Raw genomic sequence first — 12,739 nt, forward strand, 5'->3', positions numbered from 1 at the left:
ATAGCTTTGGAAATAATGACAACTGGGAAGCTTGTTACAGAGTTGCGGTTTTCTATTTCTATTTTGATGCTCTAGAATTTTCAGTTGAAGATTTTTATATTGGTGTAGAAAATGCATTAAGGTGGGTAGCTCTATATAGTCTTTAAAATTTGGTCTAGGAATCGAACCAAATGATCCTGAAGAGGATGTAGCAGAAGCAAGGGCCCTGGATCTTTGGGATTATTGTTATTTCCTTCACAACAGAAGTGAAGCTTGACCAGAATATCCAGGAATGACCAGAAGTAGAATGTCCAGTTGAGTTCTGTCTGGTTACCCAATGGGCATCAAGGAAACTAATGAAGAATCCATGCTGAACAACAGATTTTTCTCAATGTCCAGGCTGTTAACTTTAAAGTGACCCACATCCAAGTGAGTAATAGGCATATTCTCTGATTCAGGAAGTCTGCTTTGCTTCATCTTTCTTTAGCTGCAATGGAAATGTCTTGGATGTTCCTTGAAAGTGTGAAAAATGGTGCTTTTTTGAACTAGGGGAATAGGAAGTTCTTTTTCCTTTCTTTTTTTTTTGGGCATGTTGGTTATGTTTTGAATTTATCGACTGCCTTGAAAGATAAAATTTTTAAAATTTCTTCATATCCTTTAAGAAATCTTGTAAACCTCTGCTTACTTCCCATTTTGGGAAGGGATAAAAATAACAGTTCTGAGTATGTGAGCCAGCCACTGACTAATACAGATGAGACAGCAACTTCTGTTAACAGTTTAATCTCTAAGTGCATCTTTCTCTAAGAGGTCTGATGCAGTCATCATCAGAAAGGTTATTAAAGTGGTGTACTAGTTTGGCCTCTTTTTGACTATCCCTATATTTTCTTTCTGCCATGTCTTTGACAGTGGTGGTGGTTCAGAAACATAAAAAGGGTACTACTTTTGAGAGATATTCAGAGGAACTCCTTTCTCACACTCAATGCTTACGAAAGTTTCTTTCTGCTGGCAGGGAATAAGGATACAAATATTACACTATTATATTCATAGAAGTATATAATAAGAACAGTAGTCCTGTATTCTCTCAAAGCTATGAGGTTTAGACTGGATATAAGGAAGAAATTCTTTACTGTCAGGGTGGTGAGGTGCTGGAATGGGTTGCCCAGGGAGGTTGTGAATGCTCCATTCCTAGCGGTGTTCAAGACCAGGTTGGATGAAGCCTTGGGTGATATGATTTAATGTGAGGTGTCCCTGCCCATGGCAGGGGGGTTGGAACTAGATGATCTTAATGTCGTTTCCAACCCTAACTATTCTATGATTCTATGAAAGTTTCTTTCTGCTGGCAGGGAATAAGGGAACAAATATTACACTATTATATTCATAGAAGTATATAATAAGAATAGTAGTCCTGTATTCTCTCAAAGGTATGAAGCTATGCTGCTGATCTCACAAGAATGATTTTTAATTATTCAAAGGTTTTAAACAAAATTTGAATTTCAGCATATTCATTGAACTGACCTTACCAAACAAGGTAAAATTTGGTTATTCTTTCAAGGTGACATGGGATTTCTCATGCCCTTAAATGAGAGTCTTTACAACATCTTGCATGGATTCCTACCAGAGGGTTAAAATATATACAAATAGCATTTGAAGGGAGTAAGCTAAGAGTGGAGCCTGTTGAGAAAACACTATTGTCATGCAAAAATATTTTAAAAGAAAATAATCTCTGCCTTTGTGCTAAAGACTGTGACCTCAACTATGTTTATTTTGACATTTGGTTCTTCTGGAGATTTTTGGGGCAAGATTGCACTCCATTTGGAAGTTTTCTGCATATGCTTTGAAGGTAACATACAAATTTTGAAACCCTTACAGAATCAGACAAACTATGGACATTGAGGCTTTACTCAGAGTGGACAGTACTTGTGAAGTTACCCCTTAAATGTCTTTAGATGCGTAATTTGCAACTGTGGGTAGGATCCAGTTTCAGGTTAAAGAACCTACACTTCTGTGCCTGAAAGCAGGTGTTTTATGTGTATATCTAAACTTCTGTTGCAGTCTATGAAGATCCAGTCAGTAGTCAACAAAGCATAAGGAGTGATTTGGCTCAAGTAAAGTTAAATGCTGATTGTTTGGTCAGCTGAGTAGCCCTGCAGGTTCCATTGGCTATATTGACTATAACACCATTGACTGAAATATAGGTGTTCGTATATCTAATGCACATGCAAACACCTGCATTTACGTGTCTTAATCTCAAACTGAATCCAGTCCCTCCTCTACATGACCTCGGTAACGGCAAAAATTTTTTTCTGCTAGCATTAGGAAGCTTTCTGTCTGAAAGTTACTGTCCTATTAACTTGAACTGGAGCTGGATGTGATGGTTTGATTACCTGTTGCTGATGACCACTTGGAAACAACTACTGCAGTGTTGTCATCAACAGAATGCCATATTATCTTTAATTGTGCCTTGTTATATATTATCCAGTAACTGTGATGCAGAGCTTGCTTTCATTATTATTTAGTTTGTCCTTGCTAATCAAATTGCCTCATAAATTACTTCTGTGGTTTGTTTTCTGCATGCAAAGAAATTGTTTCTCTTTTTTTTTTCTGAGATTAGCTAATAACCTTGGTTCTAAGTTGGTTTCATAATAATGGAGATGTAAGAATTTTGGAACTCAGGGAATGATCTTCTACACTGAAAAATGTATTTCTGCTTGGACTGGATAGCCCATCAATTCATTCTAGTGAAAAGTACCTGTATAGTTAAGGAGTTAGTAAACTGGCATATGGGAATGACCAGATATGTTTAACTGGGCTACAAAATGTCTTTCTTTACACTGCTTGATATTTTGACAACATAATGGTTTATTTTAATTGTAAGTCACTGATTGTATACCATTTTTTAATAATGGAAGAAGGGAACTAAAATCTCAACTTCTTATCATAAAAAAATATAGCCATGAGTAGTAATAAGTATTTTCCTGCTTCCTTGATAGATTTTGAAGGTTTTGAGTAGCACAGTGATATATGGCATTAACATACTCAGTTCCATTATGCTTAGCTTAGGGTATATAGGCAGCTGTTAGAACAAGAGCTGGGAAAAGTCTGAATTTTTGGGTTACAAGTAGAAGGATCTGAAATCCTTTTTCTATCCTCATGCTTTTTACTTTTATAGGTGACTTCTAAGCTTGCATGGTATTACTCAATGTCCAGTATTTTTAAAGCGTTATTTCTTTCAGCATACATTTTTGGTGGCTGTTTTTCAAGATATTCTCATTCAGGATGTATATTCAGCTGCTTAAAAAAATTATTATTACTCTTCATTTGCAAAGGGAATCCAGTGTTTTTAACAGAGCACAGGAAAATGATGCCTAAGCAGCAGCAGGTCCAAATACCTTCTTTGGCACTGTATCTCCCCCTCACTGAATGTTGTCATGTCCTTTAACTGCTGATGTTACATACTGTGATAGGTTATTTTGGTTTTCTTTCTTCACAGCTACTGTAGGTCATTCTGTCTTATGTCTCTTTAGAAACTAGTGGCTGGACATCAAAGAAGAATTAGCCAGGCAGGGCAAGCAGGCAGCACTTTTGGTCAGGCAGAAATCATCTTCAAAACATCCAGACATGCTGCTGCTAGGGGAAGTTGTTAGGGAAGGATATGGGTGGAGGGAGAGCAAAGTATGATTGAAGAGTCTGCACTTATATTGTGACTCTAAATTGTTAGTCACTTTTTGGAAGAGCAGGAAGCAAACATATAGCTGAGCATCAGACCTAATGGAAAGAGAAATTTTTCGAGAGACCTTGAAGGGACAGTAACTCAGGAGACACTTGAAAAGTTGCAGAACTGGCGCCAAACCTGATGTTAAGAGCCTGAGTGTGAGAGCAAATGTAAACAGTGGGCTGGAGTGAGATGTATTTAAAAGCTGTTATTTCTGTGCTATCACACTTTTTGCTAGTTTAAGAAGTTCATTAAACCATGGGAACTTGCTTGTTTGTGAACTAATGAGATCCAGCTTTGGACTTCATAGTATTGGAGGCAATATGAAGTTGGGAGGAGTACTTGGTACACCAGATGGCTGTGCTGCATTGAGAGGGATCTGAACAGGCTAGAGAACTACGCAGTGAGAAATCTTATGAACTTCAAAAAGGAGAGATGCAATATTCTGAATCTGGGAAGTAGTGGAGCTGGACTATCTGCTTTGTGAGGTGATTTTAGCAATTTCTCTCTAATAACATATGAGCTAAGTACCATTGAGAGTAGTGTAGGTGAGCAGACAGACAGGATGTTCAAACCTACTCTAGGTTTTCCAGTAATCACCTGCTGTGATATTTTACAGTAATGCAGAGATCTAATATTTGTATTGGTCTAGTACTGGTGCACTGGTTACACAGAGAAAGCTGTAGATAATTTTATGAAAAATTTTCTACCTGGACTACATAATTTCTGTGTCATTTAAACCTTTTACATGTCTCATACAGTATTTGTCTTAATGCTATCCCATTAATTTTGTGTATGACACTTACTGGTATGTGTGGAAATGCATCTTTGTCTTGTGTGATAGACCTGCAGTGTTGCAAAAAAGATCTGGCATTTGTTTTCTTCTTTAAAATGATGTAATTTGTTCTGGTGAAACATGCTTTCAATTAAGCAAACCAATTCATATCATGACAAGTGCAGCAGATGTTTGGGATTTCTGTCAGTTTGCAGTTGCCAATGCTGAAAGTTTAGTTAGTTTGCCAAGAATGACTGACTTATGACTGACTTACCATGGTCAGGGCTTATTTTCAATTAGTTCAGTTAGAAGCTGGGTTCAGAAATACTTAGGTAAAGCCTTATAATTCCTAAATAAAGATAACTTATGGAGAGTTCAAACACATTCAGGTGTCATTTCCTTCTTGTAAATGTAACTGTATATTTAGAAATGTAACCAGATTTTGTCTGCATCTTTGTAAAATAATTAAAAAATTTAGTGAAGATCTGCAAGAACAGAAGAAGCAGAAAGAGGTTACCTGGGCAATTAATAGCATAGGAATAGGATGTGTCAGGAGTATATGGAATACTGTTCATATCAGAAGAAAGGAAGGAATGGATTTAAGTTACACATTTTTAAATGTTATCTCCATTGACTGCTAAGAATCACATTGTTAAAAACAGTAGTTTACAACTTGATTGTTTAATGATTTTTGATTTCTGACTCTCTTAAATTACTTCTGAAACTAGGACCCTAGCCTTTTTGAAAATGTTACTATTGTTTCTTATGGGGTCCTGAAACGTAATCATGCCTACAAAGAAATGTATGTACTGTGATAGTGCATGCGGACCTCAGTAGGGAATCGGCCTACTCATGCATTTGCTGTGTCAATACAGAAAGGGTACAGGATTTTCCTTCAAAACAAACTGATCTGGTAGAAAATTTATTTATTTATTTTGTATTAGTAAGTTTCCAGAAACTTTCAGTTTTATGAAATCTGGGTTGTCCACATTCTTATGGAAACTTTTTGCTGCCTGTTGTTCAAACAGTAAGGGATAGAATATGTTCAAAGTACTAGTTTGGCTATTTTGTTTGATTATGTATTACATGCCGAAATTCTCCATGCTGTCTGAAAAAGTGACTCACTATTGCTTTCGCTTCTACACTGGTTGTGGAGAGTTACTATTAAATAGCAGCCACTTTCAAACTAACACTAGTAGCACTGATGTCTGAATAGTAAGTGAAATTGATAAATTGGCGCTCCTTTAGGAAAATATGTTAATAATGTTAAAACACCAAAACAGCAATTGTTAAGTGATTGAATTTTCATGTGTGCAAAATGCATTTTGCATTATTTTATCTGAGAATTTCAGTGTGTATCGTTATGACCTTGAAGAACAAACTTTTTTTCTTTAGTTACAGAGGTTACGACTGCCGAAGCAATTTATTTTACACTCAGACCGGTGAAATTGTATACCATGTTGCAGCAGTGGGAGTGGTATACAATCGGCAGCAGAACACACAGCGCTTTTATCTAGGTCATGATGATGACATTCTTTGCCTTGCTATTCATCCCTTAAAGGACTATGTGGCAACAGGCCAGGTAGGATGCGTGTTTATCTGCAGTAAGAATCTGAAGTTGTTACTATTGAATTTAGAAAAGCCTGTTTTGAAGGAAGAAAGTCCAGTGTACATTTATTAAGGTGAAGGATTGCATTTGAGTTGCAGTTCTTTAACATGATTCCATCTGCTACATAAGGGTTTTTTTTCCAGTTCTTTATTAATTCTGATAAGAGATTTTAGGTGGTAGGTTTTTGTGAATATCTGAGGCTTTTTAACATCTTTTTTATTTAAGAATGGATTTCTTTTTCCCATTATGTTGCTGCTTCATGATAACAGTGGAGGATATGTGCAATAAAAATACATTTTTTTTAGTATCTTAGTTATGAAGTTAGCTATATACGCATTCGTATACTATGACTTAACATGAGGTTAGCAGTTGTTACTACATTCTGGCATTTCAGTTTCATTTGTTCTGGTTTTGGTTATCACTTATAGCCAAACCACTTACTGTTTGTACATGCAACTCAGGTATGTATGTTGCTAAAATATTTATAAGAAGTTCATTTTACCTTTCACAAGACAGTAATTTTAGGTGTATCTTTTTCATTCATGTGTTCAGGCAAATACCTCTTCCCCTAAATGTTTATACACCAGGATGTGAAGGCTTGATTTGATGTTTCAGGGTTTTTATTATTGCTGTTGTTGTTACATAAATTGTATAATATGTGAATGGAAGTTTTTAATAGAAATAAACTTTTGCTTATAATGCCCTTAATTTATGTAAAAATGTTTGTGATTGACATAAATTTGCAGGTCAGTCTAGAGATTAAAGACCTAAATGTGAGAATTTATTCTGTTTAATTTTGTAGGAAAAACTAAAACTAAAAATATGCCTAGATTTGCTGTGTTTTAGAACACCTTATGCTATCAGCAGGAAGATATACTCTGTTACATACTGGCTTATATATGTACATTATATACTGTTGTTTACTACATTACCTGCAAAAATTAGTTAATGCAATAATGAAATTCCTCATGGAACACTGGTTCAGATTTTCTGGCTAGTGGATATTAAAGAGCTTTGCAAACATCGCATATTATGTCTGTGGCAAAACCAGAAATAGATCCTTTTTTCCTGAGTCCTGCCTCTGGTCTTAAACACAGGAAAGTGTTCTGGTTTTGCAGCCCTTTTTGTGTACTGAGGTGCAAAATCTTTGGAATAGCAAATAATCTTGTAGATATTGACTAATAATGCTTGTATATAGTTGAAAAGAATAAGCTGTGTTGCTTTTCTTACCATGTTCTAGTTACCTGCATTGGTGTCATTTTTGTGGATATTACTTCATAGGTATTGATGCTTTAAAAGCTGGCTTGTAGGCACTTGTAATGACAACAGAAAGCAGCAGAAGTCACCTTGATTTCTCAAACACAGAGTAGCTTCCATACCAGCAATAAAAATAACCTTTTATTTTTAGACAGGGAATGATTGATAGAGAATTGATGGAATAAATATGCCACAGTGCAATCAATGAAGGGCTGCTTCCCCTTCTCTTCCCCCAAGCGGAGAGTGATTTAGTTGTGATTAATGTGTCTTGAGTTATTTGGAGGAAAGAAAGAGCCAGCTGGGGAGTGGTATTTGTAAAGGAAGAGAAGGAATAACATACTGCTAGCCAGACAAAAGCAATACTGCAAAAAATTATCTCTGTAAATTTTTTCAGATACTTTTTAAAGAATTTTTGGGTATTACACTTTTAAACAACTGTGTGAAGTAACAAAGAAATGAAAAAAATTTTCTTATAAATGTTTACTTTCAGGTTGGTCGAGATTCCTCAATACACATTTGGGATACAGAAACAATAAAACCACTCTCAGTATTAAAGGGCTATCACCAGTATGGTGTTTGCGCTGTTGATTTTTCAGGTAATAAGTATTTATTTATTTATTTATTTACAATTTTATTTTTCTATATGAAAGCTAATCAGTTGTAATGAGCGATTGGGAATTCATTTACATTGAAGATTTTGCATTAAAAATATTCTCCAATGATCAGTGTCAAATGAGAGAGGCTGTGGTCATTGATTACAAAAAGCTCCTGTGGAATCTTGCACATCAGGAAATGCAGGAAACAGGTTCTGTGTCATTTAATAGCTGAGTTGGTCACTTTGGAATCTCTTTTGGTTGTATGAGGCAGGCGCACAGATCTTGAGTGTTACATCTGCATTACAACTGTGTAAGCAAATTCATCAGGTGTCCAGTTTTAAAGAATGTAAATCCTGCAAGCCAATTGGGTAGCACACTGATAAATTCAGAAAGTCCAGTTATGGAGGAATTCTGAGCAGAAACCCATCCTTTCTCTCCATCTTATACTAAGAAGAGACTGTTAGTTACATCTTTTGAGATTTTTACACCCCATACACTGAATTCCTGTACCAGTGTTAAGTTTCCTCTTTTCCACTGACTTCTGTTCATTCTTTAGTGGCTTGGACTTACTAGATAGGATCTCTAACCTCACGCTGAAAACATGTGATCCCAAAGATGAGTAGTTCAGGGTCTTTGATGCTTCTTACCTTTGGTTCTTTTCAAGATGTGTATCTGATTTCCCAAATTTTGTCATGGATGTATAGCAATTTCAAAGATTGATACATGTCAGAAAGTTGTTTATCATGAATGAGCACAAGTAACTTCTTTCTTGGATGTTGATGTGGGATACATATCAGAGCTTCTTGAAGACTTCACACTGTTACTAAGTTAAACGATATTTCATAAACTTCATGGTGTTGCTTTAATGCTTTCCTGTTTAAAAATTAACATGGATTTTCAGACTGAGCAGAAAATTCTCATAGTACAACCTGTGATTAAAGTTTTTTTGCAGCTATGTCAACAGCCACCTGAACAAAGGATTTGATAAAAACACAGAGGATCTAAGCACAATTTTTAGACAGGGTGCCTTAGAGTCCTAAGCTCCGTCCAACTGACCACTCAAATTTAAAAGCAGACAGACATGTCTTTAAGCACATGTCACATGATTATTTACCTGTTTATACATTCTTCTTATAATATTTGTGAAGTTATAATATTCTTTAATATGGTTCCTTATTATTGCAGCATAGTTATGTATCTACTCTCTTAATCACAAATTTATCTTTCTAGCGGATGGGAAACGATTGGCTTCTGTTGGAATAGATGACAATCACACTATTGTACTCTGGGATTGGAAGAAAGGAGAAAAGCTTTCAGCAGTAAGGTAAGAATGAACTCCATTTTAAAATTTGTACCTAGATTTACCCTCAAATGACAGTAAGGAAAATATATTAATGGAGGAATAATAGTTCTCTAAAAAATTTGCAGTTTCTGTCACTTCAGTGATAGAGTACAGCTTTAAACATATTTAGCACAGACTTAAAACATTTTTGGAAGAAACTGTTGACTCTCATAGAGGCAACAAAAGTGATTTCAGTGACAGCTCAACTGGTGAAGAAAACAGACATAAAAGGCAAAGTTTATCTACTTCTGTTTGAGTTCTGAAATAATTTCATTAAAACTCACTCCATACACTTTTGTTGGCCCTCTCAGAGATAGTAATATATGCTCTGCTTTTCAGAATCTTTTTCATCAGAGGTCCTATCTGTCTTGAGATAGTAGTTTGTGGTGGTTTTTTTCTCAGTTATCTTTTCTTCAGTATTCTTTCATTTTCCTTTCTGAGTCCTGAGCAGCCTGATCTGACTTTGAAGTTAGCTTTGCTTTGCATGGGAAGTTGGATTCAATAACCTCCAAAGGTTAAATATTTTGGAAGGGTTTTTTTGCCTCTGCACAGACTATTTAATGTAATTTTAATAAATGTAGTTTTAATGTACAAGATAAAAATCTTATTTGTGATGTTAAGTAATGGTTTTGAAACCTTTCTTTGCTGCTTCTAAGGATCTGTTGTTTTAAATAGAGCAGTAATGTGAGTGGATATTTCCCCACTGTCTAGATTCAGTATGTATACGCTAAATATAGTTCTAGGTAGATTTGAAAAGGATTTATTATTTGTTAGAAGCCCAGGTAGCTTGACTTCTCTGAAGATGCTGGTTTGGGCCTTTCAGTTGCCTCCTTTCTAGTGATTTTTTTTTGTTTGTTTGTTTTGTTTTTTGTTAAATCCCCCTATTCTCTGAACGCATCAGTCTCACTTAATTCCCTTTTTAATCAAAATTTAACCAGTTTATACTGGATTTAGTTTCTTGAGTGTTTTTCTTCCTACCTACTCAGAAGAATTGAGTAGAATTTTTGAGAGCAGCATATACACATTGTAGATTAAACTGTGAGTTTGGTAAGAAACTGGTTCATTCTTCTTGTTACTATTTCATTTAGAGGTCTGGAAATGACAAAGGTAAAAGATTCTTGCTACTCTTGAACAGTGAGCAAAAATTAGGGATTAGAGGCTGCTCTGCATTTTATAGACAAAAAAACCCCTACTAGTAAGCATTTCTTACCTTGCACAGATAGCAAACATGTTTGAAAGCTGGTGGGTAGTTTTTGGTGGCTTTTATTTGTTTGTTTTGGGGTTTGTTTTCATCTTGGGGGGGTGGTATCCACATTATAGGACTGAAGCAAGGTGTTGACTTCACAGAAACATAGTAAGAAATCTAAAACACACAACAGGTTTTAGTATTTCTAGAAACAACTGAAATTTCAGTTAAAATTGGTATAGCAGCATATGTTTTATACTAACAAGAAAAATGGAAAAATAAATTAAAAGGTGAATGAGAATGGCAGTTTGTTTTCACTATGAAAGGCTTTAAAATAAGATTTGCAACTTTACATCTCTAAGTTTCATTATGAACTGTCAGAGGTTGAAATGTTATATACCTGTTATATAAATGTGTATTCTTTTGTAAAGAAAATGCCACCTGGTGGATTTCTGAAGTAACATAGTTATCTTCGAAAAGTCAAGGGTAATGAAGATAGAGCAGGACTCAGTATGTGAGTTCTCTTTCTTCTCATAATAAATTATTGTTAATGATTTGGAAATAAATGTTAGCAAGATAGAGAAGGTATACATTATGGGACAAAAAAACCCCAAACTAACCCCAAACCAAAACCTATTTAAGAATATGAATAGTTTTTTTTTTTTTAATTTAAACTATTTTGCTTTGCATTTCAGGGGAAGTAAAGATAAAATTTTTGTTGTTAAGATTAATCCATATATGCCTGATAAATTGACTACTGCTGGAATTAAACACATGAAATTCTGGCGCAGAGCAGGTAAGGAAAACTTTCAGAGTTACAGTATTTTCTATTACTGCAAGTATAAACATTTAATCTCTTACAGTATGTTTTGTATATTAAAGGCAAATGTTGTCTCCATGTATTTCTCTGTTAGCTTTGGCCTAGTCAAAACTCATATTAATTGGCATTATGGCAGTAATGGGAATTCTTTTTAAGGTCAATTTGCCATGGATCTAGAACTATACAAATAGAGAGGACCCTGAATTTACTACTTTGTTTCTTTATATCTAATAATAATATAGCATATCTGATAATGTTACATAGCTGCTCTAAAATCATAGAATAACTTGGAAGAAGAACCTTTAAAAGAGATATTATAGAGAAGCACAAATATAAGTACATTTAAAGTTATAAAAATCCACATACAAGAATTCAAAGTACTTGAAGAGAATACATGTGCCAATTGAGACCTGTTTGTTTAGAATCCTTTGTTGAACTCAAAAATTAAAAGCCAAAGAAAAGCAGCTTGCTTTATTTGCTAAAAAAATGTTTGAAGAGTGAAAAATACATTCCCTGATATTACTGTGAACTTCATTGTTTCAAACCTCAAAAAGTATATAAAGACATACGTGGTATGGAAGACTCTGCTATCTGCTCAGAATGTTCCAATTATTTCTGCACATCAGTTCACTTGAGCCTGTGATGAAGATTCATTGTGGTAAGAAAACTGTTGACTGGAAAAAAAGACACTGGTTTTCTCAGCTCCTGTTCCAACAGAAATTAATCAAGATTGTCTGAGAGCAAGCTGTTGAAGTCTATATAAATAATTAATTGTAACTATTGTTCTTGCTATCTATAGAAAGAACAAAGTGTGTCAGAATATTTAATGAACAAATTACTATAACTTCTTTAGAAAGAAATCTTAACTATGATACAAGCATAGGGATGGTGATTTTAAATCAAATGAAATTTTTTAAAGTGCCTCTTTCCTCTTTGGCATTGCTCAATCAGCAGGAATCAAATTTATCTAATGCTATGGCCCATCTATAATTGCAATGGCACACTGTCAAGGCAGTTGCCTTGAAGCACACTTAGCAGTGTTAATGTGAGGAGTAGAGTATCAGTGCACCTTAACAAATGCCAAGTCTTTGAAGTCTGCACTAGAGCAGGTGCATTTGATGTGAGAAGTGACACCAAAGTATATGGTTTGGACTAAGTTTTCATCAGTGCCAAGTGGTGGCAGAGGGGTTCAGAGACATTGCCTCTGTAATTATGAGAACAGTATGAAGTGTCACATCCTGAGGGGCTTCTGTGTTATATCAGATGAAGTTTCTCTGATGACTGTGAAAATAAAAATCTGATGTTCTAGCCAGAAGTTACTATGTTTTGTACTTATTAAATGATTTTCAATACTGTATTTTAAAATTTTTAAAGCTGTAACATTTCTGCAATCCAGAGGTCAGTACAGCAAACCTCTAAAAAAATTCTTCACTGAAAAATTATCGTGAAAAGGAGGGATATCA

General features: G+C 35.0%; 1 protein-coding gene across 2 annotated transcripts in view; it reads left to right on the forward strand.

The window, feature by feature from the left end:
* Nucleotides 1-12,739, forward strand: part of EML5 (EMAP like 5) — a 107,171-nt gene that overhangs the window by 50,390 nt on the left and 44,042 nt on the right. For both annotated transcript variants that reach the window (XM_005149496.3, XM_034062106.1), the window contains exons 14-17: nt 5,862-6,048; nt 7,823-7,928; nt 9,159-9,252; nt 11,152-11,252. In XM_005149496.3, the coding sequence (XP_005149553.2) occupies nt 5,862-6,048; nt 7,823-7,928; nt 9,159-9,252; nt 11,152-11,252 (488 nt within the window). The remainder of the gene's footprint in view (nt 1-5,861; nt 6,049-7,822; nt 7,929-9,158; nt 9,253-11,151; nt 11,253-12,739) is intronic.

This window comes from Melopsittacus undulatus, chromosome 4 (assembly GCF_012275295.1).
Source record: "Melopsittacus undulatus isolate bMelUnd1 chromosome 4, bMelUnd1.mat.Z, whole genome shotgun sequence".
NCBI lineage: Eukaryota > Metazoa > Chordata > Aves > Psittaciformes > Psittaculidae > Melopsittacus > Melopsittacus undulatus.